The sequence below is a fragment of the Juglans regia genome, chromosome 1, assembly GCF_001411555.2.
Source record: "Juglans regia cultivar Chandler chromosome 1, Walnut 2.0, whole genome shotgun sequence".
Classification (NCBI taxonomy): domain Eukaryota; kingdom Viridiplantae; phylum Streptophyta; class Magnoliopsida; order Fagales; family Juglandaceae; genus Juglans; species Juglans regia.
This window is the reverse complement of record NC_049901.1, coordinates 13,132,143-13,159,572: the sequence shown is the minus strand read 5'-3', so window position 1 is coordinate 13,159,572 and position 27,430 is coordinate 13,132,143. Positions and strand designations below refer to the sequence as shown.

At 35.2% G+C, this 27,430-nt stretch overlaps 1 protein-coding gene across 1 annotated transcript; it reads left to right on the top strand.

Annotated features, from left to right (window-relative positions):
• Positions 1-20,183: 20,183 nt before the first annotated feature.
• Positions 20,184-26,929, top strand: LOC108994261 (protein LIKE COV 2-like). Its single transcript, XM_018969393.2, has 7 exons — positions 20,184-20,426; positions 20,687-20,739; positions 20,830-20,939; positions 22,403-22,570; positions 24,896-24,993; positions 25,736-25,862; positions 26,529-26,929. Exons 1-7 carry the CDS (start codon positions 20,316-20,318, stop codon positions 26,627-26,629), a joined length of 768 nt encoding a protein of 255 aa, XP_018824938.1. The 5' UTR covers positions 20,184-20,315; the 3' UTR covers positions 26,630-26,929.
• Positions 26,930-27,430: the final 501 nt, after the last annotated feature.

Below are 27,430 nucleotides of genomic sequence, written 5' to 3'. Positions count from 1 at the left end.
GGCTTGTCCTTCCAAATGAAGTAAAGTCAACCTGCAGCTCTGAAACACAATCTAATGTGCTGATTTTCCTCTAGCTTTCTCAATACTCCCCCTCGAGATGGAGAAGCTATAGAGTGGATTCCCATCTTGTTCAGTAAATGATGAAATTGTTTAGATCCAATTGCCTTGGTTAAAATATCAGCAACTTGTAAATTTGTGGAAATGTGAAATGGTTTCAATAAACCTTATTGAATCCTATCCCGAACAATGTGGCAGTCAACCTCAATATGCTTCGTTCTTTCATGATAAACTGGATTGGATGCAATATGGATGGCAGCTTGATTGTCGCAAAATAATTGAACAGGTTGGTTGAGAGTTATACCAAGGTCTTGTAACAGGCTCCGAAACCAAACCAATTCACATGTGGTAGATGCCATTGAGCGATATTCAGCTTCCGTTGATGATCGAGACACCGTTCTTTGTTTCTTTGATTTCTAAAAGACCAAAGCATCTCCCAAAAAAATGCAAAATCCAGTGATTGATCTCCTTATTTCTGAGCATACTCCCCAGTCGGCATCACATAAAGCTACTAACTGCAGTGGTTTGTTAGCTAGATAAAACAAACCTTGTGATGGAGATCCTTTTATGTATCTTACAACTCTAAGGGCTGCCTTCCAGTGGGCCACTTTCGGTTGGCTTAAAAATTGACTCAAGACTTGCATAGAGTAAGAAATGTCTGGGCGTGTGATTGTTAAATATAACAATCGGCCAACTAATCTTCTGTACTCTTTTGGATCAGCAAGTTCAGGTCCTTCCTCCTCATTAAGCTTCAAATTTTGTTTCATTGGAAATTGAACAGATTTTGCTCCAATTAACCCACAATCTTGTAAGATTTCTAATGCGTATTTTCTTTGGCATATGGAAATCCCTTTTTAACAACGGGCTATTTCTATCCCCAGGAAAAAATTCAACTTCTCAAGGTCTTTCAATTTGAAGTGTTTTTCAAGATACTCTTTCAAGTGTTGAATCTCGGTCTCATTGTCTCCTCCTATCACCATGTCATCAACATAAACAATCATGACAGTGAAAGAGGTGTTTGTCATTTTGAAGAACAATGAGTAGTCGGCTTTGGATTGTGTGAACCCAATTTTGATGATGACCGAAGTTAACTTGTGATTCCATTGCCTTGAAGCTTGTTTCAAACCGTAGAGGGATTTTTTCAATTTGCATACACAATTCTCCCCCTCTCTACCATATCCCGGTGGTAATGACATGTAGACTTCTTCTTCTAAGTCACCATAGATGAAAGCATTATTGACATCGAGATGGTAGAGGGACCAACCTTTAGAGGCAGTAGTGGCCAATAGGCAGCGAACGGTAGCCATTTTTGCTACCGGGGAAAAAGTCTCAAAGTAATCCTCCCCTTCCTTCTGTGTATATCCCTTTGCTACGAGGCGTGCATTGTGTCTTTCAATGGTACCATCTGCTTTGTATTTTGTTTTGAACACCCATTTGCATCCCACAACCATTTTGCCTCTCGGTAGTGTAGTCAATTCCCAAGTGTTATTTTCTTCAAGAGCTTTAAGTTCATTCTGCATAACCATTTGCCAATGACAATGCTGGCTGGCTGTGGCAAATGAGATGGGCTTGGGTTCAATGGTAATGGCTAAACTGAAGCTACGGTGAGCCAGAGACATGTTATCATAATTGAGGACAGAGGAAAGGGAATGAGATTTACCGTCATCCATTTGCTGTACAGCAGAAGAACCATGTGGCATTGCTAGAGAGGTAACAAGTCGGCAGTGAAAATCTTGGAGATAACCAGGTTGCCTTCTTTGTCTAGTGGATCTTCTTAGTTCAGTGTCAATGAGTGTCGGTGCAAGTAAGTGTAGCTCTGGCTGGGATGTGTCACTAGGATGGGAGTGCTCAATGGGTGGACAAGTTTCAATGGTAGTGTCATGACTAGTTTGAGCAGGTGCTGCTGGTAGGGGTGGCAATATGTGATACGACACGTTAACCCAACACGAGCACGACACGATAAAAGCGGGTTAGAGTTTAGCCTTAACGGGTTCGGGTCAAAACGGGTTGACCCGTTAAGACACGATTGCTTAACGGGTCACTAACGGGTCAACCCGTTATAACCCGTTATGACCCGTTAAGAAAATTAAATTTACCTTTATACCTTTAGACCTAAAGGGTAGGGAGGACGCTCCACTTCCTTCTTCAAGTTCTAAATTTGTTTAGATCTGTGTTTTTAATTTTTTATTATATTTGAGATTGTAATATTAATATATATACATTGTATGTTTTGTCTATTACATTTGGGATGTAATTTTAATAATGAATATTATTACAAATTGTGTGGATCATATTTGTTTGGATTGTAATTTTAGACTTGTAGTTAGTTTTTTATTTTTTATAGATATTATTTATATTTAAATATTTATATAAAATCAATTAAGTCAAACGGGTCGTGTCGTGTCGTGTCGTATCGTGTATGTCCAACCCATTAACGTAAACGGGTTGAAACGGAACGGGTCGTGTCGTGTTATGTCGTGTCAATTTATTTCTTATTCATTAACGGATCATAACGGGTCGTGTCGTGTCAACCCGTTATCTTATCGTGTCGTGTTCGGGTTTGGAATTTTGACACGAAATCCTTAATGGGTCGTGTTCGTGTTGACCCGTTAAGTGTAATGTACATACCTTGACACGACACGAACACGACCCGTTAACACGATTTGACACCCCTAGCTGCTGGTGTAGACTCAGAATATTCTGAGATGGGATTGGGTATTACGGGCTGGTCATCAAGTATTGAGAGATGAGGTGTTTGTAAGAGTGAGGGTAGTTGATTTGTGTTTAGGAAGGGAAAGGTGGTTTCATAGAAAACTACATCACGACTAATGAAGATTTCTTGAGTCTTCAAGTAAAAGAGTTTGTAATCTTAATGCCATTCAGGTATCCTATGAACAAGCATCTACGTGCTCTTGGATCAAACTTGGATCAGTGTGGATTGAGGTTTGATGCATAGCATAGACATCCTAGAGTCTTTAAGTGAGAATATGAAGGAATTTTAGAAAAAAATGATTTGATATGGGGATCAGTTTTGGAGGTTTGGAGAAGGAATTCGATTTATTAAATATGCTGTTGTGACAACGCATTCTCCCCATAATTTTAAGGGTAAATTGGCTTGAAATCTAAGAGCTCTTGCTACATTCAACAAATGTAGGTGTTTTCTTTCAACGATGGAGTTTTGTTGGGGAGTATAGATGCAACTTTGTTGGTGAACTACCCGTTTTGAAGTAAACAATTCGGTCATTTGAAATTCTTTTCCTTGGTCAGATCTTATTTCTTTAATCTTACATTGAAATTGATTTTCAACAAGATTAAAGAAACTTTGTATGATTTGTCTTGTTTGGCCTTTAGAACGCATGAGATAAATCCATGTCATTCTACTGTGGTCATCAATTATTGTTAGAAAATAATGAGCACCATTGAGTGAACTAACAGAGAAAGGGCCCCAAATATCCATGTGTATTAAATCAAAAGGTGCATCGACAAATTTTTGACTCTTTGGAAAAGACAAACGGGTTTGTTTTGCCATATGACAAGTTTCACATTGATGCTTGTCAACAAAAGGAGGGATATTAGGCTCTACATTATGTAACAAATTGAGGCGTTGATCGGATGGGTGTCCCAAACGTAAATGCCACAATTCTAGTGTCAAGACAGATGAAGAGTTGGCCATAGGTTGGTGAGATGACAGCTTATCCCCAAGCTGATTCTTCTCCAAAAGATAGAGCCCTTGTTTTTCTCTAGCAATTCCAATCGTCCTCCAAGTGTCCAGCTCCTGAATAAAACATTGCTTAGCCAAGAAAATGAAACAAGTGTTTAGGTCTCGGCTAATCTGACTTGTAGAAATGAGATTGTAATGGAAATTAGGTACGTATATGACATTTTTTAGAATGAGAGCAGATGAGATGATGACAGTCCCTATATGTGAAACTGGTACCGTAGTGCCATTGGGTAGATTAACCGAGACGTTTTTCAAAGACATTTTCTGTGTGAGAAGCTCAAGAGATCCTGTGATGTGATCAGTTGCCCCACTATCGAGAATCCATGTACTTCTATTGGAAATGTTGTTTGTGCAACTCAAAGAATGTTTCCAGGAAATAGATGAATCAGCAAGGGCCTTACCATTCTGTTTTGGTGTACCTTTATTTTCTGAGTTGCTGCAAGATGGAGTGGAGTTTTGGCACTGCAAAAGGGCTATGAGCTGTTGTATCTGGTTTGGCGAGATGTTTAGATTTGTCACCCCCAAGTCTTCATTTGAGGATGCATTGTTGACCATCTTCTGCTGGTTCCCACCTCCAGTTTTTGGCTTGTACAGTTTGTGGTTTGGAGGGTATCCGTAGATTTCCCAACAAGTTTCCACGGTATGATTTGTTCTCCCACATTTCGTGCATGGTGCTAGCTCCTTAGGACCCGATCACTTGTAGTTTCCTCTTGTTTGCTTGGCATTTCCCTTATGGTTCTGAGGTCTGCTACTGTTGACTACCATTACTGTAGATTCTGAAATATTATGGACCGGGTTAGTAAGCTCATGATTCGCCTCTCCTTGTAGAACAAGATTGAACACATCGTCTAGTGAGGGCAACGGGTCCTTCAACAGAATCTGATTTCTTAGATTTGCATAAGTGTCATCCAATCCCATAAGGAATTGCATAATTTGTCTTCTCTCAAGCCTTTTGTTCAGCACTAAAACAGCCCCACAATCCATTGCTGAGCATTTGAAATGTTCTTCATACCTCATTATCTCTTCTCAAATGTATTTCAACTTTGAAAAATAGACACTTGCTGGATATTTTTCTTGTTTAGTTGTCGACAGCTGTTGTTCAAGCATGAAAATTCTGTTATTGCTTGACCTTGCAAACCTTTTCTTGAGTTCATCCCATACTATTGATGCCGAGTCTAACCACATGATGCATCCACCAATTTCGGGTGAGAGACTGTTAGTGATCCAAGATAGGATCATATAGTTGCATCTCTGCCACTGTGGGTATTTGGCATCTGTATCAGCAGGCCTTGTGATGTTGCCATTGATGAAGCCTAATTTGTTTTTGGTTGAGAGAGCTACATACATAGCTCTACTCCAAACATGATAATTATGAGGGGTTAATGGTTGTGAGACTAAAACAAGTCCAGGACTCTCCCTATGATGTAGGTAATAGGGATTGGAAAATTCATCTTCAGTTTGGTGAGGTTTGACCATAATGAGGGTTGGTAAGAAGGAAGGTTTTTGAGGTGAAGATGAGATGTTAGGATCGATAGAATAGAGAGATTCAAAGCTCTTGCTCTGATACCATAACAAGAAGATATTTTGTGTTGGAACCAATGCATTCGTATTGATTGAATTTAATTACAAAGTGTCTTCATCTAATATATATACAAAAGGTCAGACAGTAGACTGAATCTGTACAACATATTGAGAAAGACAAATTTACAAAAAGACAACTATCTATTCCTTATAATTCGCATATCAGACTCTAAAATACAGCAAGCAACTCCTTCAACTTTCTTGTAAATCCGGGGCTTGTCCTTCCAAATGAAGTAAAGTCAACCTGCAACTCTGAAACACAATCTAACGTGCTAATTTTCCTCCAGCTTTCTCAATGGATTTCAGCTACAGTGCTTCACCAAATATAGCTAACTACAATTAATTCATCAAACATTAAAATATTAATTTACCATTCCAAGTAAACAAATTAAATTAATTAGAATATAATTAACATTTAACATTTAGAATATAATTATTATTAACATTTAATAATACTTTTTTTAATATTAACTTAATTAGAATATAATTATTATTAACATTTAATTGGTAGAACTACAAAATGTGATAAAAATAAATTTAATTAATTAATTATTAAAATAATAATATTTTATTATTATATGGAGAGTAAATGAATAATTCAATGTAGGGATTGAATTTAAATAAATTAGACAAATGTAAATTCATGTGATATTAATTAAAATTTAAAGATGTATTTAGCCAATCCAATGAAAATGCTCTTAAATGGAACTCCCGTGGATTTAAGAACCCCGTGGAGTTCGTGTTGTTGTCCGAAGAGAACCTCTAGAAGTGTACCAACCCGAACCTAAATTAGACCATATTATAAGTTTTGTTTATTTAATTATATTTTAAAATATTCTAAAAAAATATTTTATTGTTCATATATTACTGGTAGGAATTTTATTGAATATTATTAATAACATGTGTAATTTTTATATAAGTTATCATTATTAATTTTAATTGTTAATAGGATGAGTGTAGTGGATTACTTTAAATTTCCACGTTCTCTCTTTCCTCTTGTACGTTACTCCTTCTGTACCTGACTAACGAGCATTTTTAAAACCTCCATCAGCAGCAGACACTGCCTTCAGTGTTTCCTTGGTTCAAACGATTTCGATTTTTGTAACCAATAAAATTCTCAACTATTTATGTCTCCCATTTTCGTTTCCCCACGAGGTTCCTCACTCAGCCCTCGGCAAACAAAATATTGAGCCACCCCCTCCGTCTTATGCGCCGTTTGGCAAGCACCGCGACCAATTTCTCACTCTGCCAACAAGTCACTGCACCATGAACAAGTTGCTGCCCACGATGCAACCTGAAATCCACTGCATGTACCATCACCATGGAACACAAGCCTCTGTTCTTGCTCCTCAAAACAGAGCAGACCCCACTGCCATGAACAGTGAAGTCCAACAGCCTCAGCCCATGTAAGCGACACTTTCCTCACCATCGAGACCCAAGCAACTGTAACCCAACTCCACCATAAGCAGCCAACGGAAAAAGTCTCACGTTTTCCCATTTCAGAACAGAGTATGCTAGCCCTTCTCTCCCTCACCGGAAGCCACCACCGGGAGCCATAGTAGAATATGCCGACAGCCACAAAAATCGACAAATAGTCACCTCCGCCACCTCGCGACGCTACGGTAAGCTCCGACGAGATCTTTCTTCTCTTCTCTTGCTTCCGTCTTGTTTCTCTCTCTAAGTTGAAGGCACCAGATAATTCCTCTCTCTCTCAGTGCTCTCTCATCGCCTTCGCCGTCTTTGATCTTGGCCGCCGCCGTGATTTTTGGTTCTGGCCACCTCTAGTTCCGTCGCACAGCATCTTTTCTCCTTTGGAGTTGGTGAGTCTCGAACTCTTCTGTTGCACGACCGTTTTCCCTCAAATCAAGTAGATGTTTTGCTTGTTAAAGGCGGCAACACTACTCTCTCTCTCTAGAAATATATATGTGAATTCACAACCATCCGAAAAAGGTCTAATGCCATAAAAATAATCTTATGCAGTAAATATTCCTGAAAGTTCAAAGTTAACCGACTAAACGTGTGGCTATGAATGTCTGCCTCATCGAATTAAAGTGCCTATAAAAAGAGAGGTAGCCTTCATTTGTGTAGAAACTAGCAAGAGAGTTAAAAGGCAGGTCATGAGCTAGTACAAGCCAAGTAAGTGTGTGAGCTCAAGTTAGAAAGCGTGGGTCGACAAGTCTTTTAAGTACAGTTGAGTTGGCTAGAGTGTTAAGTGCAAGTGTTCATGTGTCAAGAGCTCTTGTATGATTATAGCAAAATTAAAGTGCTATTCGTGTGCAGTAAATTTGTGGTTTTATTTTGGTGTTGTAAAATCAAGTGCTAGTGTTTTATTATCTTTAATTAAAGTGATATATGCAAGTTTTTCAATCTTATAATAAAATAGTTTTAGTTTATCTTCTCATAAGAGCTTCCCCAAATCCAACATAGTTCTCTTACTTTGTTTGATTCTTTGGTTGTTTGGTTGACTTGGTGTGTCATCACTGTCATCAAAATGAAAATTCACAATCATAAGGAATCACATTCTGAAATAGTTATACTATTTTTTTATTTGGTTTTGGAATTAGTGGTAAGTATTTGAAATTTGAATTGATAAACTTTGTACCATGTTAGTTGATATCCCGATGCATTTTTTATCATCATGCAGAGTATAAAAATGTATAGTTGTCAATCAGATACTGCTACATTAAGACACTAGCTCTTTCGTGATCAGAGGATCCAGCATGGGCCAATGCACGTGTAGTGCCAAGGGTAAGAAACGATATTCAATATGTTTGTTGTTACTAAACAATTAGAGGTTGTGGAGTCACTAAATTGAAGTATCATCTAGCTTGGATTTCAGGTGATGCAGAAGCATGTAGAAAGGTCACTGATGATATAAAATGGCAAAGGAAGAAGCTAATCAATGAATTTAAAAAAAAAAAAAAGGGAGAGAAGAAAAGAAAAATAAACTCAGAGATTGTAAGCTTTTGTATTGATGTAGATTTTCCATATGATGATAATGATTAATGATGGACACTATCATGGCTCAAAAGGGAATGAGAAGGGGAAGGAGAATGAATGTGGAAAGTCAATTGGGGCATTTAATAGGTTTTTTGCTCCAAGAAGTGCTCATGCGTCTCAACCTTCCATTAAAAGTGATATGTGCAAGGAGATTATTGACAAAGCAAGTATGTTTGTAGCAAATTGGTGGGCTGATCCTAATCTACCTTTCAATGCAGCTCAATCCAAGTTTTATCAACCATCTATAGATGTCATAACTGCTATTAGGCCAAGATTCAATGGGCTTTCTTTACATGAGTTAAGAGGAAATCTATCGAAGAATTATGTGAACAGGGTTCATAATTATCTCTTAGATATTAAACAATTTTGCGAGGACAGTATCGTTCACTAATGTCAGATGGTTAGACACACCAAAAGCAACAACCAATAATAAAATTTATAATTTATTACTCAAAGAGTACAATATTCTTGAAGTTCATTGATGCATTTGACCTTTAAAAAAATTTAGAAACATTATTTAACATTTTTTATGGAGTCTTTCAAGAATTTGGGGTTGATAATATTGTGTAGTTCATAACAGACAATGATGCAAGCTATAAGGCTACAAGAAAAAGTTACAACAAAAGTATGAATTTTTCTTTTGGTCCTTTTGTGTAGCTCATTGAAAGTTTTGATGTTTGATAATTTTTTTGATTCTAGGCATTTTCCTATTATTGATGAAACTATTAAAAAAAAAAAAGACAAGGAAGGTAATGAAGTTCATTTATAATCATGCTTGGGTTTTGGCTTTGATGAAAAAAACTTTACCAAAGGTCATGATTTGTCACCCTGCAGTTACAAGATTTGCAACAAATTTTTAAGTATCCAATACTTACTTTTATTTAAGAACGAGCTAAGACAAATATTTACTTATGATAAATAGGTTGCACCAAATCATTCTAAAATCAACACAAGAAAGGAGATAGCTGTGAGTGTTATAGAAGATAAAGAGTTATGAGCTCAATGTTGGTTTATTGTAAAAATTAGCGAGCCTTTGGTTAGATTTCTACACTTGTTAAAGGGGAAGAGAAACCTGCAATGAGATATTTGTGTGATGCAATAGAGAGAGCAAAAGAGAATATAAAAGTGAGATTGAAAAATGAAGTTACAGCAAATATGCCATTCATCAAAATCATTGATGCTAGGTGGGATAAGTAGTTTCACAGTCCATTAGATGCAGCGGCTTGTTTTCTTAACCCTGAAATTTACTTTAGCTCTTGTTTTTAAAAAGAAAAGTGAAGTTTCAAGAGGGTTTATAACTTGCGTTATAAAGTTAGAACTTCATCTTAACAAGCAAGACATGATCATCGAACAATTTGAATTGTATAAGAATGCAATCGGTGATTTTGGATATTCTTTAGCAATCTGTCAATGTGGAAAAATTAGTCCAAGTTTTATCAATATCACTTATTAAATAGTGTGGATCTATGTTTTAATTTTTGCTTTGTTTAAATTTTATTTAATTTTAAGTATTAATTTATCAGTATTATAAGTGCATGGTGGAATAATTTCAGAAGTAAGTCTCTAACTCTTCAAAAGTTTGTAGTTCGAATACTAAGTCAATATTGTAGTGTGATTGATAGTGAAAGAAATTGGATCACATTTGAGTTTATTCATTCTAAGAAGAGGAATAGACTAGACCATAAACGTTTGAATGATTTAGTCTTTGTTCGTTATAACATGAAGTTGCGATAGAGGTAAAATTTTTCAATAATAATGTTTTTGAATTTTGAAAAATATGTAACATTCTCACTTATGTGTGACTTTTATTTTGGCATAAATATAAAAAAGAGAAGAGATATTTTGGATCTAATTAACTTTGAAAACATCAACTTGATGGAAGAAAAAGTGGGTGAAGAATCAAAGCTTATTAATGGAAGATACTTTGATTAGGGAAGTATTGAGGAGCCACTAGCCTCGCTAAATTTGGAAGACGATTATAATGTTGGTTTTGATGTTGAAGATGATGGTGGTGATTGTGATGAAAATATTTTTATTAATGTTTCGAATGTTGATCCTTATTTTTTTGTTTATGAAGATGAGTATTTTTTTTTGTAAAAAAAAAAAATTGGATTGAGAACTCAAGTAATATTGAGTTTTTCAAATATGTATGTTTTTAAGACTTGTTTTGAGAAGTATTATTGAGTTTTTCAGATAAGTATCTCTCTCTCTCTCTCTCTATAAATATATATATATATATTATATGTGTGTGTGTGACTAACCGCTCTGTTCCCTCTCGGGTTGGTCATGAGCCTCACCTAAACGTTTTAAATATCGAATCTTTGTTTTTAAATAGTCCAAGTATTCTAAATATTTTTAAAAGTCCAAAATTTCATTGATTTTTATTTTTTATTTTTATCGAGATCCTTTAGTGTTATTGAATCATCCAAGTATTTACTGATTTTATTTCTCTGGGAAATATTATTAGAATTCATCATTTGAAATTATGTTGAAAACTCCACTTATTAAAATGAATTTATTTCTCTTAAAATATTTATCAAAACTCATCATTTTATTTATGATGAAAAATATAATTTTTGGATAAAAAAAACATAGTTGGATTTTATATTTAGTCTATTTCCCTTTCCTTTCTACTTTCTATATTCTTCTCTCTTTTATTTCTCAACGTTTTATTTTAACTCTTAGATCAAAACTAACCCCATGTGCTGTGAAACCCAGCCTGCAACAAGGCCCAAAGCCTTAGGAGAATAACCCAACCCTTATAAATAGCTTAGCCAGCCCAAAGGGGAATACTCAAAACTACGTCGTTTTGGGACAAAACCCTAATTCTCGATTCTTTCTTTCCCTATCTTTTTTTTTTCCTTTTTCCAATTCCCTCTCCCTCCCTGCGTTGTCTCCCTCCCGTGACCCCTTGCATGCCTCCTGGCAAACCAGCCACGCCGTCATGATAGCACCATCTCAGACCTCTATCGCCACACCTTGCCGGCCAACTACCCCTTCTTCCCTCTTGGCCTCACTCTCACTCCATAGATCTCTCTCACTCACTCTCTCTCTCTCTCTCTCTCACACACACACACACACACACACAATTAGAGCTCTATTGTCGCCATCCTCCATGTCCTCGGTACTATATGTCATGAACTGCTTCTTCGCCTCCCTCACTCGCACAACAAAGCCATCCACAATGCCAAAATAGCCCTTATTTTATAGTCATGAAGCCAGAGTTGCCGCTCATTAGCCCGACGTGCGTCACATGGTCGCATGTCCTCTCTTCTGCATATGAGCACCTTATGACCACTAGGCTAGTGGCACCATTGTGATCTGCCCTCCATGAGCTCGCACCAACCACTAATTCCTTGTCGTGAGAGTGTTCTGACCAAACAATCGCCACTCAGGCCAAACACTACTGCCACCGTAAACTACCCTTGAACAATCGTGGGCATCCCCTACTCCATCAAGCATACACAAGCCACCAAGAACCACGAACAACTTTAGCGAGCTCCTTCCACATCAAAGTTGCACAACTGCCATGAGCCAACCCAAATGTCATTGCCCAGCAACTGTCAATTGTACCCCACGTGCATCTCCTCCATTGCAGCAACTGGAAATAAAAGGATAGAAAGCGGCAAGTAGCAAGTCGCAACTTTCAACCCCTAATGTTGGTATAAAACCATGTATCTTTACCTCTAGAATTATGGTGTTTGTGAAGCCGAAATTTTGCAATTATGATGTGGCTTTGTGAAGTGATGGGGCTATTGTACAGTTTGCGATGTGATTGTGTGTCATGTGAAGTGATTTGAGTATTGTACAAACTTGGTTGTGTGTCGTGTGAAGTGATATGTTAGTTGGGGTTGTTGTTGGTATGTATGAAGGAAGGGTATTGTATTTGTGGTTTGGATCTCATGGTCAAGTGGGATTAATTTGTAAGGCTTGTCGAGACTTTGAGTATTGCTTTGGAGGTTAAAGTGAAACACGTGAGCTCACTTTTTGAGTTAGTAATGAAATTGGACTTTTAGGTTCATAGTTTAGATTTAGAATTTAAGAAAATAATCATACTTCAAGGATTGAATGGTGGCTTGTATAAGTGAAATGATATGGATGTTATGAATATCTAGAAGTTTAAGTTTGTACAATTAGATGGGTCAAAGTGAATGAGGTTTAAGTAAAAAATCAATTGAAGGTTAAAACCACGTGGAAGAAAAGACACTAAGGGCTAAGAGTATTTTTATTATGCAAGTTCTAAGTTTAAATTGCATATGCAAATGAAAAAGAAATTACATAAATTTATGAATGCATGTAGGTTGTCATCTGACACGTACATGAATGGATTGCATGAAATGAATGGAGTACAGGTAAGAATTATGTTCATACTCATCTAGATTTTTCTAAAGAATATGAAAATGAAACAAAATGTTTTTATAAGAGAAATGTTATTTTTATGCAATGATAGAAAATGAAATTATCTTTTATGAAATCTGTGCTATGCTATTAATGTTTAAAAGTTATGTATGTAATGACCTTTTTTAGCAGCCTCTTTTTATGCATCTCAAGAATAGTTGTATGCATGTGAAATAGATGTTATATACTTAGTGTCTTTATGTTCCATAAAATTAAATGACGATGTTTATTCTTGAAGCTATGAAATGATATTTAAAATATGATGTTTATGCTCGATGCTATGAAATGATGTCTAAACGATGATTTTTATAATCGATGCTATGAAATGATGTTTGAATGAAGATGTTTATACTCAACGTTATGAAATGATACTTATGAGATGAAATGATTGAAAAGAATGAACGAAAGAAAAGGAAATGAAAGAAATGAATGTTTTCATGTATGAATCTATGTAACGGCCATGACTAAATGAATGAATGATGGCACCAATAAACTGGATTACGTAGCCGGATAAGTAGTACTGGTAGTGCATCCAGTACTGCCTCCTGATTGAAAGGGACTCCCAACTTGTGCCCACAAGCATAATTCGCATCCAAAAGACAACTAATTCCAACACACGAGACGTAACAATGTGTACCGGCTAATAAAAAGTGATAACAGTTAATTGAATATGTGAAATGGTTGAACTTTTTACAAATGAATGTACAAGGTGTGTGAAATATTTTTATGAGGAATGAAAACATTTAAAAAAAATCCCCACCTGGTAATGTTTAATGTATGCCCCTCTCATGAATGAAATGAGAATGAAGAAACAGGACATAAATGACCCGAGGAAAATTTGATAAAAACCTAGACAAGTTTTATGTAATATATGAATTCATATTTTGTAAAAAATACTTTATGATTTAATTTAATGAGTTTCACTGTAAAATGTCTTTTTAAATTTACAAGCATGTTTTAATTTTTAACTATAGAATCATTTATATCCTAAGGAGGAAATGAGAAGTTTTAAAAAGTTCAGTAATTTCCATTTTATTTTCTAAAACTATTTCTTAAAATCTCATCACAAGGACAGGCATTACTGTATATATAGATATATATAATTTATTCATATAATGACTATCTCGAAACTTAGTGGTCTGAAAATATTCTGTTTCAATATCTATACCGAAACAATCACCGGAAAAGAATTCAAAACTTTGCTCTCAATAGCACTAGTAACATACATAACAACTTAATCGACTCTAAATGCCCTTATAGATATGGGCAGAAACCTAATCAAAATATAAATAACAACTAAATAAAATGACCCAAAGTACAAATGGGCAGCTCGACCCAATAAAAGACTATAGAAAGCTACTGAACGGCTAACCCACCACAATCACACTTTCTCATCCATTCGCCCAAACGACCATTACGCATTGCATCCGGGTTGCCACAACCAGCGTATAACATAGTGTGAATTGATATTGACCATTGGATGAGGGAGTCTCATATTGGTCTGGGCCGAAGAATGCAACATAGGCTTTGGGATAAAAGAGAAGTAGTTGTATTTTCTTTGTGGGCCATATGGGTGTTTTCTGCATGTTGCGGACGGGGGTATCCCTTTCCCACACCCCAAACTCCAACCCCGCACCTCGTGAGTAGGGCCCCTTACACATGCCGGGGGCGGATTGGTCAACCCCCTAGTTTTGGGGCCAAATGCCATTCTTTCTTTGAATAATTCAATAAAAAATAATTGAAAACAATTAAATGCATAATACAAAAAGTTAAGCTTATAAATTAAAGCAAAAAACAAAATTCAATGATATCTAATAAAGTTACTAAGTTGTAACTAGTAACTTATAAGTTGTAACTAATAATTCTAAGTTGTTAAAAACTAATCTAAAACTATTATAAATTAATATCAAAATATTACAAATTGTCAAATAAATTGAATGAATAACAATGTTTCAAAAATAGTCCAAGAGGATGTATACAAATATTATATACATATGTAAAAAAAGTACAAATAATTAAGAGACAAATTTAGCAAACTAATGGCAGTATGAGATCATAAGCTTGCAGTTGTAGGCTTTTCTATCGAGATGAGATCATTGAAACTAGGGGTGGGCTAGTGAGATTATAAAATCTGAAAAAAAAAACATAGAATTAAACATGATATACATACGTAAAAAACTATAAATAATTAAGAGACAAAGTTAACAAACCAATGACAATGGTGGATCAAATATTCAAAGTCATATTGCAGGCAATGTAGATTTAGACGTAGCCTCATTTATCGAATTTGTCCTACAACAATTGAATTTGAGATGAAGTACGGTCAAATAAATATGACACAATATATTATAAGCAAAAGCAAATAATGAATTAAGAGCGATTACCAGATTCAGGCTGATCACTACCCTCCTGCTTATCGGCCTCCTTAAAATCTACCACATTCAAAATATGAATTAGTTTTCCTTTAATCTGGTTATTAGTGCAAATCAATGCCTCTATAGTGGTAAAAAACAATGAACTTTGGAATGAATCCAATATGTTCCCTCGATGCTAAATGCGAACTATGAAGCTACAGTAGAAATATGGATGACCAAAATACTGGAAGTTATTTCTCCAATTTTTGAGGATGTGATACTTGATGGCATTGACTTTCTATCAAGTTAAAATAGCAAATTGCAGTATAAATTGGTGCATCTCCACTGTCAAGTATTTATCCAATTGCGATTGGGTGTCTAAAGCCTTTCGAAACTCAGTTGTGCTCATAGCCTCATACCTCTCAGCCCAACTACGCTTTTTTTCCATCCCAACTTCGAGAGGAGGCTATGTTAGGTGGCGGAATATTAATACCCATGAATGCGGCAAACTCATCATACAATCTATTGTGAGCTTTCTTAACCCTTGCCACAATACAATCCACTCAAGCCTTCCCGTTGGTGTTTTCCAAACTATATATTATGTCATCAATTTTGTACTATAGGTCAAGAACAATAGCCACATATAGGAAAATATTGGTCCTACTCAAATCTCCCTAATGCTTCTCATACTTAGTCATCATACTCATTGTCATATTCCACAAAGTAGAATCAACACTCCCGTGCATTTTATCTGATTGTTTTTTCACTTGAAAAACCTGCTGACAATATTCATTGGATGTAACGTACAAAGGCCCCAAAATGGTACATGTCACCTCATAGAAAAGCCTAAAATATTCTACAAAAACCCGCAATACATCCCAATCATCATTCTTAGGTTGCCCCAATCTTTCATCATCCTCAAAGTGCTTGATATTGCATGTCTTTGTCACCCATGAGGTCAAAGGCCTTTCTATACTGTTGGGCCATCTCCAACATAAAAAATGTTGAGCTTCGTCTTGTAGGAATATCAAGACACAACCTTTATTGCATTCAATACTCTCAGCACGAACAAACACCTTGAACTTCTAGAGCCTAGCCGGTAAATATCTCACAAACCTCACCATACTTCTAACTCTTGCAAACGAATTATGAACATCTTTCAAACTATCGATCACAATAATATTGAAGACATTTGCAACACACACACACACAAGCGAGCGGACGAGGGAACATATGGGCGAGCCTAGGCCCAGCCCACCCCCTATCCCTGTTGGGTTCACAGATGCGAGCGGATACCTTGCCGCTCGTATTTGACGGATGAGGCCCCCCAGGTAGGGGCCAAACGCTGGAGTGCAGGAGAATGGGGTGCAAGGCCCTACTGCCCACCCTTCGTGGACCATGCCCCACATGCTAAAAAGATTGCATTTTAAGTGCAAGAACGTGGTTCTCTCGAAATCGCTTCAAGTAGTCCTCATCTACCATACATGGATTACAAGCATAAAGACCATTATGTTGTTAGTTGAAAATTATTATAAAAAGTAAATTCTTTTGTATTTCCACAAGGAAAATTAATACTCTTGCCTGAACTCTACATAAATTAAGGGAATTTTATGTGTGGTTTGGATAGTGAGTTGAGATAATATGAGTTTAGATGAAAGTTGAATAAAATATTATCAGAATATTATTATTGTTTTGATATTTGAAAATTTTGAATTATTTATTATATTTTGTGTGAAAATTTGAGAAAATTGTAATGATAAGATAAGATGAAACGAAACACTTTCACTACCGTTATATCTTCATTAATGTGATATTGTTTACTAATTATTTAGATATTAATAAAATTTCAAACTATTTTTAATGTTCTAATACTAATTGTAGGATTGAATATTTAGAATTATTACACAAATTAATATTTAGGAGTGACAATATGTCATACAACCCGTGAACCCAACACGAAATTAGTGAGTTTGAGTTTGATGTTAACGGGTCAACGGGTTGACCCGTTAAGACATAACTTATAAACGTGTCAATAACGGGTCAACCTACTTAAAATGAAATCAACCCGTTTTGACCAGTTTAGAATTTATTTTAAAATTAAAATTTTATTATTGTTAAGTTGTAATATTGGTATTTCTCAATATGTTTATAATTTTATTGTTTTGATTGTTGGGATTGTAATTTTATACCTATGCTCATATTTGTTATTGTATGGTTGTAATATTAGTTTTATTATATGTTAAAATTTGAAAAATATTGATATATATATTTTTTAAGATATTAGGTTATTAATAGATATAGATTTTAACTTTTATGTAAAATTATGTTAATTAGGTCAAATGAGTTATGCGTTTTAGTTCAATCCATTTAAATGAAACGGGTTTAAATGAATTGTGTCTTGTTAACATATTTCTAATTAATTATTAAACGGATCAAAATAAGTGACACGTCATATCGTTATCTAATTGAGTTGGGTTAGAATTTGGAAGTTTGACATGTTTAACTTAACGAGTTGAGTTCGAATTAGGGATGCTACCCACACCATACGGTGCGGGGTATGTGGAGAGGTGACTATATTTCACTTCAATAATGGACTATATTTCACTAGGCCCATAAATTATTCATGGGTCTAAAAATGATCAAAAACACATTTGGGGACTCAAATCGTAAATTTAAATTTGTAAAAACTATGTAGTTTTTAAATTTGCTAGTACATATCTTGTGTAAGTTGTAGTGTAATACAAGAGTCTCACATTGCTTAAATGTGAAATTTGTATTGTCAATGCAATCTATAAAAGGGTCACCTTACTACACTGCAACTTATATAAAATATTAAGTTAAAATTATACTTAATACATAGTACTATATTTATATATAGTAAAAATAATTTACCGACCAAAAGAATATATAGTAAAAATAATAAATATTTATATATTTATATTAAAAATAAAAGGTGTAGGGGGAGAAATGTGTGGCAGGGTGCCCTCGCCCCCGCTAGGAAGCCAGATGCGGGGCGGGGCAAATGAGGGTGTGGCAGCGGGGCTACTGCATACTCCTAGTTCAAATTGACCTATATAATTAAATGTTTATGACTTAACACGACATAATTATGACCCAAAAATATGATTTACCACGGCCATTAATATTAGAAGAGTAATGCTACTCATCATCCTAACTTCCATCATCCTATGATATGGTATTAGGTGATTGAAAATTATTTATTACATTTTACTTGTAAATTTAACATTTAATGCCATATCATGAAATGATGGGATGATGATGGGAGTTTGAATGATGAATAGATTTTTTCATCAAGTAAATCTTAGAACTGGTCGGGCTGTTTTACTTCAAACAACAACCCTCCAATGGGTGACCTCCACGTAGGCCTAACACTTTATCTATCATATGTCCCATTGTAGAAGAAACGAAAAACAAACCCAGCCCCTAATCGTGATTTCTCTCCCACTGCAGGATAGACGAAAAACAAACACATTGACGACAAATAGAGGCAACATTGAAATAGGACTAGCTTGGCTTTGACCCATTAACCATCCTTGCAAAAAAGGTAGCTCCACTTGGGTCTCTGCGTGGTAAAAGATAGAAGATCCAAGCAGTTTGGTATATGCCCCTAGCTAAATGAACCCTCACCAGGTGGTAAGAAAACTCAAAAGCAACAAAGTGATAGAAATTCCTACCATATGGACTGCAAGTGCAAGTTGTCATGCCTTAAAATTGTAAGTTTGTGTAAGAAATCTAGAGGGAGACCCAGATTCGCAAGTCTCCAAAGCTCACTGTACCTTCGATTATAACAAGGAGAAAAATCAACTTTTGATTTCGATGATTTTTTTTTTCCAGAGAGAAGCATGTGCTAAATTATGGTCTGTTTCAAATAAAAAATAAAAAAGGACAAGATTTTAGAGTCTAGGCACTGCAATGGCAATAGAGCATGCGGCAAGATTTTCTAATTTTTCCTTGCGCAAGAAACTTCTCTAGGAAGAAGTTGGAGATGGAGATGGATTTGCCGCATGCTCAATTGGGCCTCTAATTTTTCCTTGCTCAACCGCATGGATTTACCATGATAGGCAATAGAGATGGGCGACTGCGGTAGGAGAAGAAGTGCTTCAGAAAGCAACGAACGTGAGGGGCCGGACTTAGTGGTCATGGAGATGAATAATCCACTGCGATGCACTTTTTTGACTTAATGTAAAATAATTCATGTGTCAAAATATAATTGGTGTTTGCAATTGGCTGAAAAATAGCCCGATTTCTCCAACTCGGCTCTCTTTTTCATATTAGAAATAGATTAATTAGAGCTCACCCCCACAGAATCACTACACGCAAAAGTTAGAACTCGTATTCGTCTCCAAGCTCCTTAGATTTTCTCTTCCTCTATTTGCAAAGTAGGGTTTTTAGACAAACTGTTCGTGAACGTCATACCTTATATTTATATATATATAAGGTATATATGCAGATCAGAAAAATCAACTTCTCATAACACTTAAATTCTTGGAAAAATCAACTCTCTCTAGGCAATAAAATAACCATTTAAAATCCCGGTCAAAAATAAAAAAAACTTACAGCCCAACTTGTCCATTATATGAGAAAATATTTTAGGAATCTACATGCAAGATAAAGTGGGTTACTTAATATATCAATAAATCACAAACACATGAGAGTCGACTGTTCTTCTTGTTCAGAAAAATTTTACTGGTCAGGCACACATTGAGAACTCAATATTGGCAGATTACCGAGCCCCGTCACTGTCTAGGTCGAGTTCCGTCCTTGCCACCATCTGGGTTGAGCGCCATCAAGGATGAGTGTGGGCTGACATTTCATATGGGTTGCAATGGCATGGAAGACGAAGGAGGGAGGAGGAGGCTGTATAGAACTTGATCAAGTGTATGCAAATATATATTAAATACTATAAAATACTTACGTAGCGCGGGGCTGATTAATGAAGGGAGCAGCCGGACCGCTCCCAGGTTTTCTCTTAGAAATATCACAACTACTTGATTATTATTTGCTTGATATCCAAGTCTATATTATTAATTATTTTATTATAATTTATCACCTCGCAAACCACGTCAGTCTTTTCTCTCAAACTCGCGCGAGGACACGGTGCAGAAACCTCGCGCTCGAAACAAGGTCAAGAACTCCCTCTCAAAGTCGGAAAGAGTCGTTCTGTAACTGAAAAAGTGGAAGAAATGGCCGAAGAAAAGGAATCCACGTCCATTCCTCTGAGTCTAGCTGAAAATGGTGGCGAGGATCCAACCAAGTCTCCCCCTAGCTCCCCCAACAACTCCTCCACTCGCAAGGTCCGCCTTTCTTCTACCTCTCCCTTTGACTGCCGACTGTGCGGATCTACTGGATCCTGGATCCCTTTGATTATTTTTTTCCGAAGGAGTTTATCTAGTGCTCTCTGAACAGATTTAGTACCATAAATGTGAGGAAGGGTCGGATAATAGTTAGAGACTTTGACCCAGAGTTGCAAGCACAGGAGGACAGCATTGAGATTTTTTTTCCTCTCTCGCCCTGTCTTTTAACTTGTGATTTCTTGTTCCGTTCACCTGTTCAGGCTTGCTGTTTTGTTCTTCAGAGTTGGGTCTCGAAGAAGTTTATGACTGGATGGTAATAAGTTCAACTATTCCTCTTGATGCGGTTGTCTCTAATGAATTTCTATCTACAGGACTGATGTTACGTTGAATTGTGAAATTGCAGTGTAGTTCTTTTCCCGGTTGCAGTTACATTTTTTGTTACATGGTGGTTTATTCAATTTGTTGATGGTTTCTTCAGTCCAGTATATGCCCAGCTTGGCATTGACATATTCGGTAAGTATTTTTGATGCACTATTAGTTATTTTGAGTTTTTAATGTTATGAAGTATGAGGAGCATATATATTTGGGCCTTACTTAAATAACTGGTGATTTTAAACCGTGCTAAATTAGGGTTATTCTCCTTGACATGAATAAGGAAGCTCAACTGTAAACCAAGTTATTAAAAATGGTTCATCTATTGCATAGTAATTTTGAGTTATTCTCCCCCTTGTAATTTTATTCTTAGATTTTCATGAGTTTCCCGTGTGGATTATGAACTAAATGTTCAGTGTTGGGCAGGGACAAAGCCAGTATTATAAGTTTGGAGGGGCCAAATATTTCTAGATTAGAATAAATAGTTCAATTGAATTTTTTTAGGAAAACCATCAACAAAGTGATACAATATATAAATAAAGTGAATAAAAATAAGAAAGAAAAAAATAAATCTTGAAATTTCATTCTTCCAATAATTTCGAAAATTTTACGTGAAGGCTTGTTATATGTTGCAATTAAAAGAAAGCGGCTAAACTTTGAAAACGAGTTACATATGAATTATAAGAAAATGGATAATTATATATGTGAAAGATAAACTAAGCTTTGGGTTTTCTAAATAACTTATAATAGTAAATTATATTAAAAGATTTTAAGTAGTACATGAATTACATATTGTGTAGCTAGCTACCCAGTCAAACTTAGACTTTTTTCATTAAATATATTTTATTAAGATAATTATAAGTTTTAAGCAAGAAATAATATAATATCAAATTATAATTTTCTTCAAATTAAATACAATAGAAAAAACACTGAAGACCAAAAGCTAATTTAATGATGAAAAAGATAAAATTAGGGACAATGTACACTCCTTACTTTTTGGTGAGACACTGGCCATCTTATAAACTTATATGAACAAAATTGTCAAAAGTACCTATAAAAAAAAACAAAAAATTGTCAAAAGTTGGAAAGGAAGACATGCAACCAAAGCATCCAATGAAATTTTTTCTTCAAGACTTGGGAGGGCCACCCCCCCGGCGCTTCGTCCCTGGTGTTGGGGGAATTATTGAAGTAGTCTAAAACGTGATGAGGTTTGGTTGGAGTGCTAAGTTTTTTGGGAACCTCAGTGTGTGTGGGCATCAGAGAACAGATGATGATCTGCATCATGTTGATTCCCATTGTATCTGGCTGGTTAGTGTTGCTCGACTGGCCTATGATGCCTTTACCATGTCTCAGAAGATTTTAACTCTTATGATGACAAATTTAGTGTGACATTACATACTTCTTGTATATGTAAAACTTGCTGCGTCATATAATCACATTCTTCTGCGTCACCCAATTTTTATCTGGGCTTGTCTTTTTTGTATTTTGTCTTTTGTTCTTGGTACTTATTCTCGAACTTGCCTTTATATTCTACATCTTTGATCATGGGTCAAGGTATTTATGGAAAAAAAAAATTGTCTCAAGGCACTTGGTTTCTGATGCAGGGCTTGGGTTTATCACATCTTTACTTTTTGTATTATTTGTTGGTGTTTTTGTTTCATCCTGGATTGGTAGCACTCTTTTCTCACTCGGAGAATGGTTCATAAAGCGAATGCCTTTCATCCGACATTTATACTCGGCCTCCAAACAAATTAGTGCTGCAATTTCTCCAGGTACTAGTTTTTTGTTCTGCTAACTTTGTAGCATTTATGAATTTGTGTTCGTCTCCCTCTTCCTAATGGGGGTTTCTTTAGTGTACCTCCTATGTACTGGGTTACTCCCCTTTGCACTTTAGTAAAACTGACTCTCTCTCTCTCTCTCTCTCTCTCTCTTTTAAAAAAAAGAGTAATATTTGCTTTTGCTTTAAGGGGATTAAAATGCTTAGACGTCACTGCCTGTGACAGTGGCTGGACCACTCATGCTTCATTGGGTAGGGATGTCATGGCAGGCCATTGTATTTATCTGTTGTTTTTAGCTTTCTAAAAAAAACATAGAATACTTTATTTGTATGCATTTACGTTGCAGTCATGGTGAATAACTTGCTTAGGTATGCCCACTATGTAATCATTAGATTCACAAATAATTTTGGAATTTATTCATCATTTAGATATGGCAGTCTGCATATGAATCTAAGGATTTCTGTTAGTTTTACTAACCAAACTAAAATTTCAAATCTTGAAAGATATGTTTCTTAAAACATCTTTGATGATACTATTGAATCTTTACCTGTTGCACAGAATTGTTTGCTAATATCATGCGGATTGGTCACATATACGCATGACATTGCTTTCTTCTTACCAGTCAAGCTGGTGATGCATATGCATTATGCACGTGTTAACTTAAGCTTGGTGTTTGAATGGTAGTACTGTAACACCCCGCTCCCCACAGTTAATAGTAAAGTTACTTTTAGAAATTCTCGGGTAAGCCGGAGTGCTACTACTGAACCTTGACTTGAAAATATTTTCTTTTATTTTAAAGGAAGTGCCGAGTACAAAGGTTCCTTACAATAAATAGACTCGTTTTGTATTAAAATATTGAAATCATAAATGAGAGTACGCGGAAGCATTTATTTAAAATTTCTTAAAATCTGTGCCATAAAAATTATAACTTAAAATCTTTGTACATGATCTAGGCCACTGTCACGCCTCTGTGGACTAAGTCCCGTCCTGCAGCTCTACCTTCATAAATATTCTGACTTTGGGTGGTTTAAAAACATAAAAAAAAAAAAAAAAATGAGTTAATGACTCAGTAAGAAACCTATCATAATGTAAACATACTTAACATAAGATTTTTTATAAAATATTTCATGCTAAGAACTTAAAATCATGACTAATCATACTGTTGCTTATACTATGCATGACTGATTTATTTGAATTAACTGACTGATTTGACTTATCTGGTTGGCCAATACACTTAACCCTATGTGCAAAGTTGTGCACTAACTTCCCTTGTGCAACAAAGGAAGCCGACTGTGCAGTACTCTGGCGTACTACGGTGGACCACATTTGAGCCTGTGGCTTGCATGCCCACCCCTAAACTGTATTGGTATCATGCATCTAAATGGTCATCTGATTAACTATTATGAGCTTATCTTACACTTGATCTTATGAAAACTTACGTGTTTTATGCAACGTGAAATGCATAAGATGCATAATACATACATAACTATAATATGCTGAATGAAACATGATGAATGACATGCTTGCAAATATCATGACATGTGTGGTACGTAAACACTGATTTCGAAAGAATTGATTTTAATAATAATATATATAACTAGCTAACGTATGCTAATCTTAATTTATGATCAAGTTACTTACTTTATAATGTTGCTTCCTAAAATTTCTAACACAAAATTGATCACAGTGCTAGACTGGGAGGTTTATGCTTTTTTTCCAAATAAGACGTGGAAGGGAGATATTAATAGAGAGATTTGGGAGAGGGTGACGACCAATTTGAGTTGAATTCGGTTAAAGAGTTTTAACGTGAAGATGACTTGTAGAGTTGTATCCCTGCTGGAATGGGATGCCGACGAGTTCGAGTTCAAGTTAGACTCGGTCATGATCATTTAGGAAGGGAGTTGAATTGAAAAACATGATCTAATAGTTCATTCAATATAGGATTGATAGTGACTGAGACTGCATAGAGGACTTTAATCAGTGATGATTTTAAATTAAAATAAATTTCTAATGACTGATTTTTAAATTCTAAAAGGAGTCTAACTCGTTTAATAAATAATAAATGAGATTTAATCTAGTTATTAAGTCTAATTAAAACTCTTAATCAACTTCAATAATTTATCACTCGTGGGCTTCTTCAATATGGCCCAATAAAAATTATGAATATCTTGACCTTAGAATTATTTTTGCCGGGTCGTTACAAATACAGAAGCTATTATTTTGGCCATTGATTTTGATTTTGAATGATTTTGTTAGCTAGATCACAGCAACTCTATTAGTATGCTTTATACTTTCATGATGCCATTACGTTCTCTGCAGACCAAAATACCACAGCTTTTAAAGAGGTAGCAATTATTCGTCACCCCCGTGTTGGTGAATATGCCTTTGGTTTCATCACATCAAGTGTCACCCTTCAGGTACTCCTTGTATCCCCTTTTATCTTGTAGAACTGGTCCCAAGAAAAAAAAATTGCTTGAGAATGTTGAACCTTAATGCTTGAGTCACATTCATAGAAATTATTGTTTTTTTCATTTTATGATTTGGTAAGCTTTTCTGTGGTGTTCATTTGACTAGACAAGGATAAAGTAAAAGTAAAAAAGTCACATGACCTGCCATTCTGATATGAAAATTTCTATTTCCTAATGGAAATAGTCTGATCTAAGGGGCTTTTGGACACAGATGAGACACAAAATTCTCAAAATTTTTCATAACTTCATTCCCAAACATTACTTAAACACGAAACACTTTTCAATTTCAAATCTTCAACTTTTTTATTTAATCATTATCTAATCATTATCCAAACACAAAAACGAATACAATTTTTACAAACTTTAAAAGAAAACACAAAAATCAATACAACTTGTATAAACTTTAAAATAAAAATAATATTAAAAAATAATATTCAAACAATTTTTTAACTTTATAATATTTTTATTCAATTTTTTCTCTCATTTTTCAAAACCCAATAAAACATTTTAATTCAAACCATTTTATTACTATTTCCAGAATTCTTAGATATTCCAATTGTCCAATCGGACCCTAAAACTTCTAATGGTTTCTGCTGGATTGTGTGAATATTTACATCAATCATGTTTTCTTGCTGTTTGTTGTCTTTCAAATTACGCATATCTTCTTTTGTTGGTTGGTCTTTTATCGCAGGGAGATAATGAAGACGAAGAGTTATGTAGTGTTTTTGTCCCAACAAACCATCTCTACATTGGTGATATATTGCTAGTAAACTCCAAAGAGATCATTAGACCAAATCTTTCTATCCGAGAAGGCATAGGTGCGTCTTCTGTTTTACCATAGCTATCTCTACTTTGATATTCTTACACTGTATTGTGACAACATATCTTGGTCCTTCTCTTCTTTATTCCTGAAGGAAATTTCTTAATACAATCTGGTAGCACATTTGGCTGGGAACTGTACCTCAAAAAACGTAGGTTGCTAGTTTGACTCTTACCCAATAACGCCACCATGCCTTTGGGTCTACTACTCACTTTGTAAACAAAACTCAAAATACAAAAAACAAAAATCAATATTCTGGAATTAAGGTCATGTTTATTATATTTGGCAAGATTTTTCTTTCCCCACTTTTATGGTTGTGGGTCTTATTTTTTATTTTATTCTTCGTTATTAGTAGCATATGCTTCTATCTTTTGCTGAAACCACCAATTTCAGCATGTCTATATAATTATGCTAACTTGCCTATCAATTAAGAAAAAAGGTATGCTAACTGTGTAACGTCTCCCTCGGATGTTATAATTTTTTTTTTCATGCAAGAGATTAGATGTATTGAAATGAGTGGAAGCAGCTCAATGGAGTGCCTTCCTTAACTATAAATAATGTAAATAGTGACATGAGGCAATGCATGGATATTGAAATTTTTGCTGTTAATCTTACAGTATAGACGTTTATCTGTTTTTTCTTACATTTTTGGGCAATGCTACAGAGATAATTGTTTCTGGGGGTATGACAATGCCGCAAACAATTTCAGCTTTGGAAATGGTTACTCGGCAGAATGATAGAATCCCTTTGAACAGAATAGCCTAGTGAGATCAAAGAAGGGCATGCCTGGAAACATTGTAATTACTCATATCCCAGAACTATATTCGAGCGTAAGAGTCTTGTTTGATGATAGGAATGCTGAGATTATGTGGGTTCATTCATAATTTCATATCAGTAGGGTTCAGGATAAATCTTTACCATGTATGCTTTATGTTTTTAGTAGCAGAATTTATATATGGTGGTAAAAATTAATTTTTGGTGTCTGGAGGGAATGGGGTCGGGGCAGCTGCTGCTCATCTTCTTTGGTATATTTGTATAACAATGATTGTATTGGCTCTTCTGTCATCTTTGTGCTCGAAAAAGAGAAAATAGCCTCATTTGTTTTTGCATATTTGTTTTTGCATATGAGATGAGATGGATTGAAATTAAAATTAAAAGTTAAATAAAATATTGTTAAAATATATTTTTTTAATATTATTTTTATTTTAGAATTTAAAAAAATTGAATTGTTTATTTTATTATGTGTGAGAATTTAAGAAAGTTGTAATGATTAGATGAGATATATTGAGAAGAATTGAGAAAACAAGTGAGGCGTACAATTAAATATTTTAATTGTTGCATTGTTCGTTGTTTTGAGTTAAAAACACCAAATAACGATTACAATTTTTAAGAAAACACCCATTCGATCACTATAGCAATCACTTTCAGGGATGACTGTGTTTTGCCACTGAAGTATAATTTCTTATGCAATGTACTACTACACCCTATACTGAAATTTGAAATGAACATTTTAAATTACTAATAGGTTTCAACGTGTACCTTCCAATAATATTTGGCCTTGAAGAT

What these genes read in the sequence shown, in the direction of transcription:
- LOC108994261 (XM_018969393.2), top strand. Translation starts at nt 20,316, where the DNA reads ATGGCCGAAGAAAAGGAATCCACGTCCATTCCTCTGAGTCTAGCTGAA. An exon ending in TAGTGCTGCAATTTCTCCAG is followed by an intron (nt 22,571 to 24,895) that starts GTACTAGTTTTT and finishes CGTTCTCTGCAG; the next exon opens with ACCAAAATACCACAGCTTTT. An exon ending in CATCAAGTGTCACCCTTCAG is followed by an intron (nt 24,994 to 25,735) that starts GTACTCCTTGTA and finishes CTTTTATCGCAG; the next exon opens with GGAGATAATGAAGACGAAGA.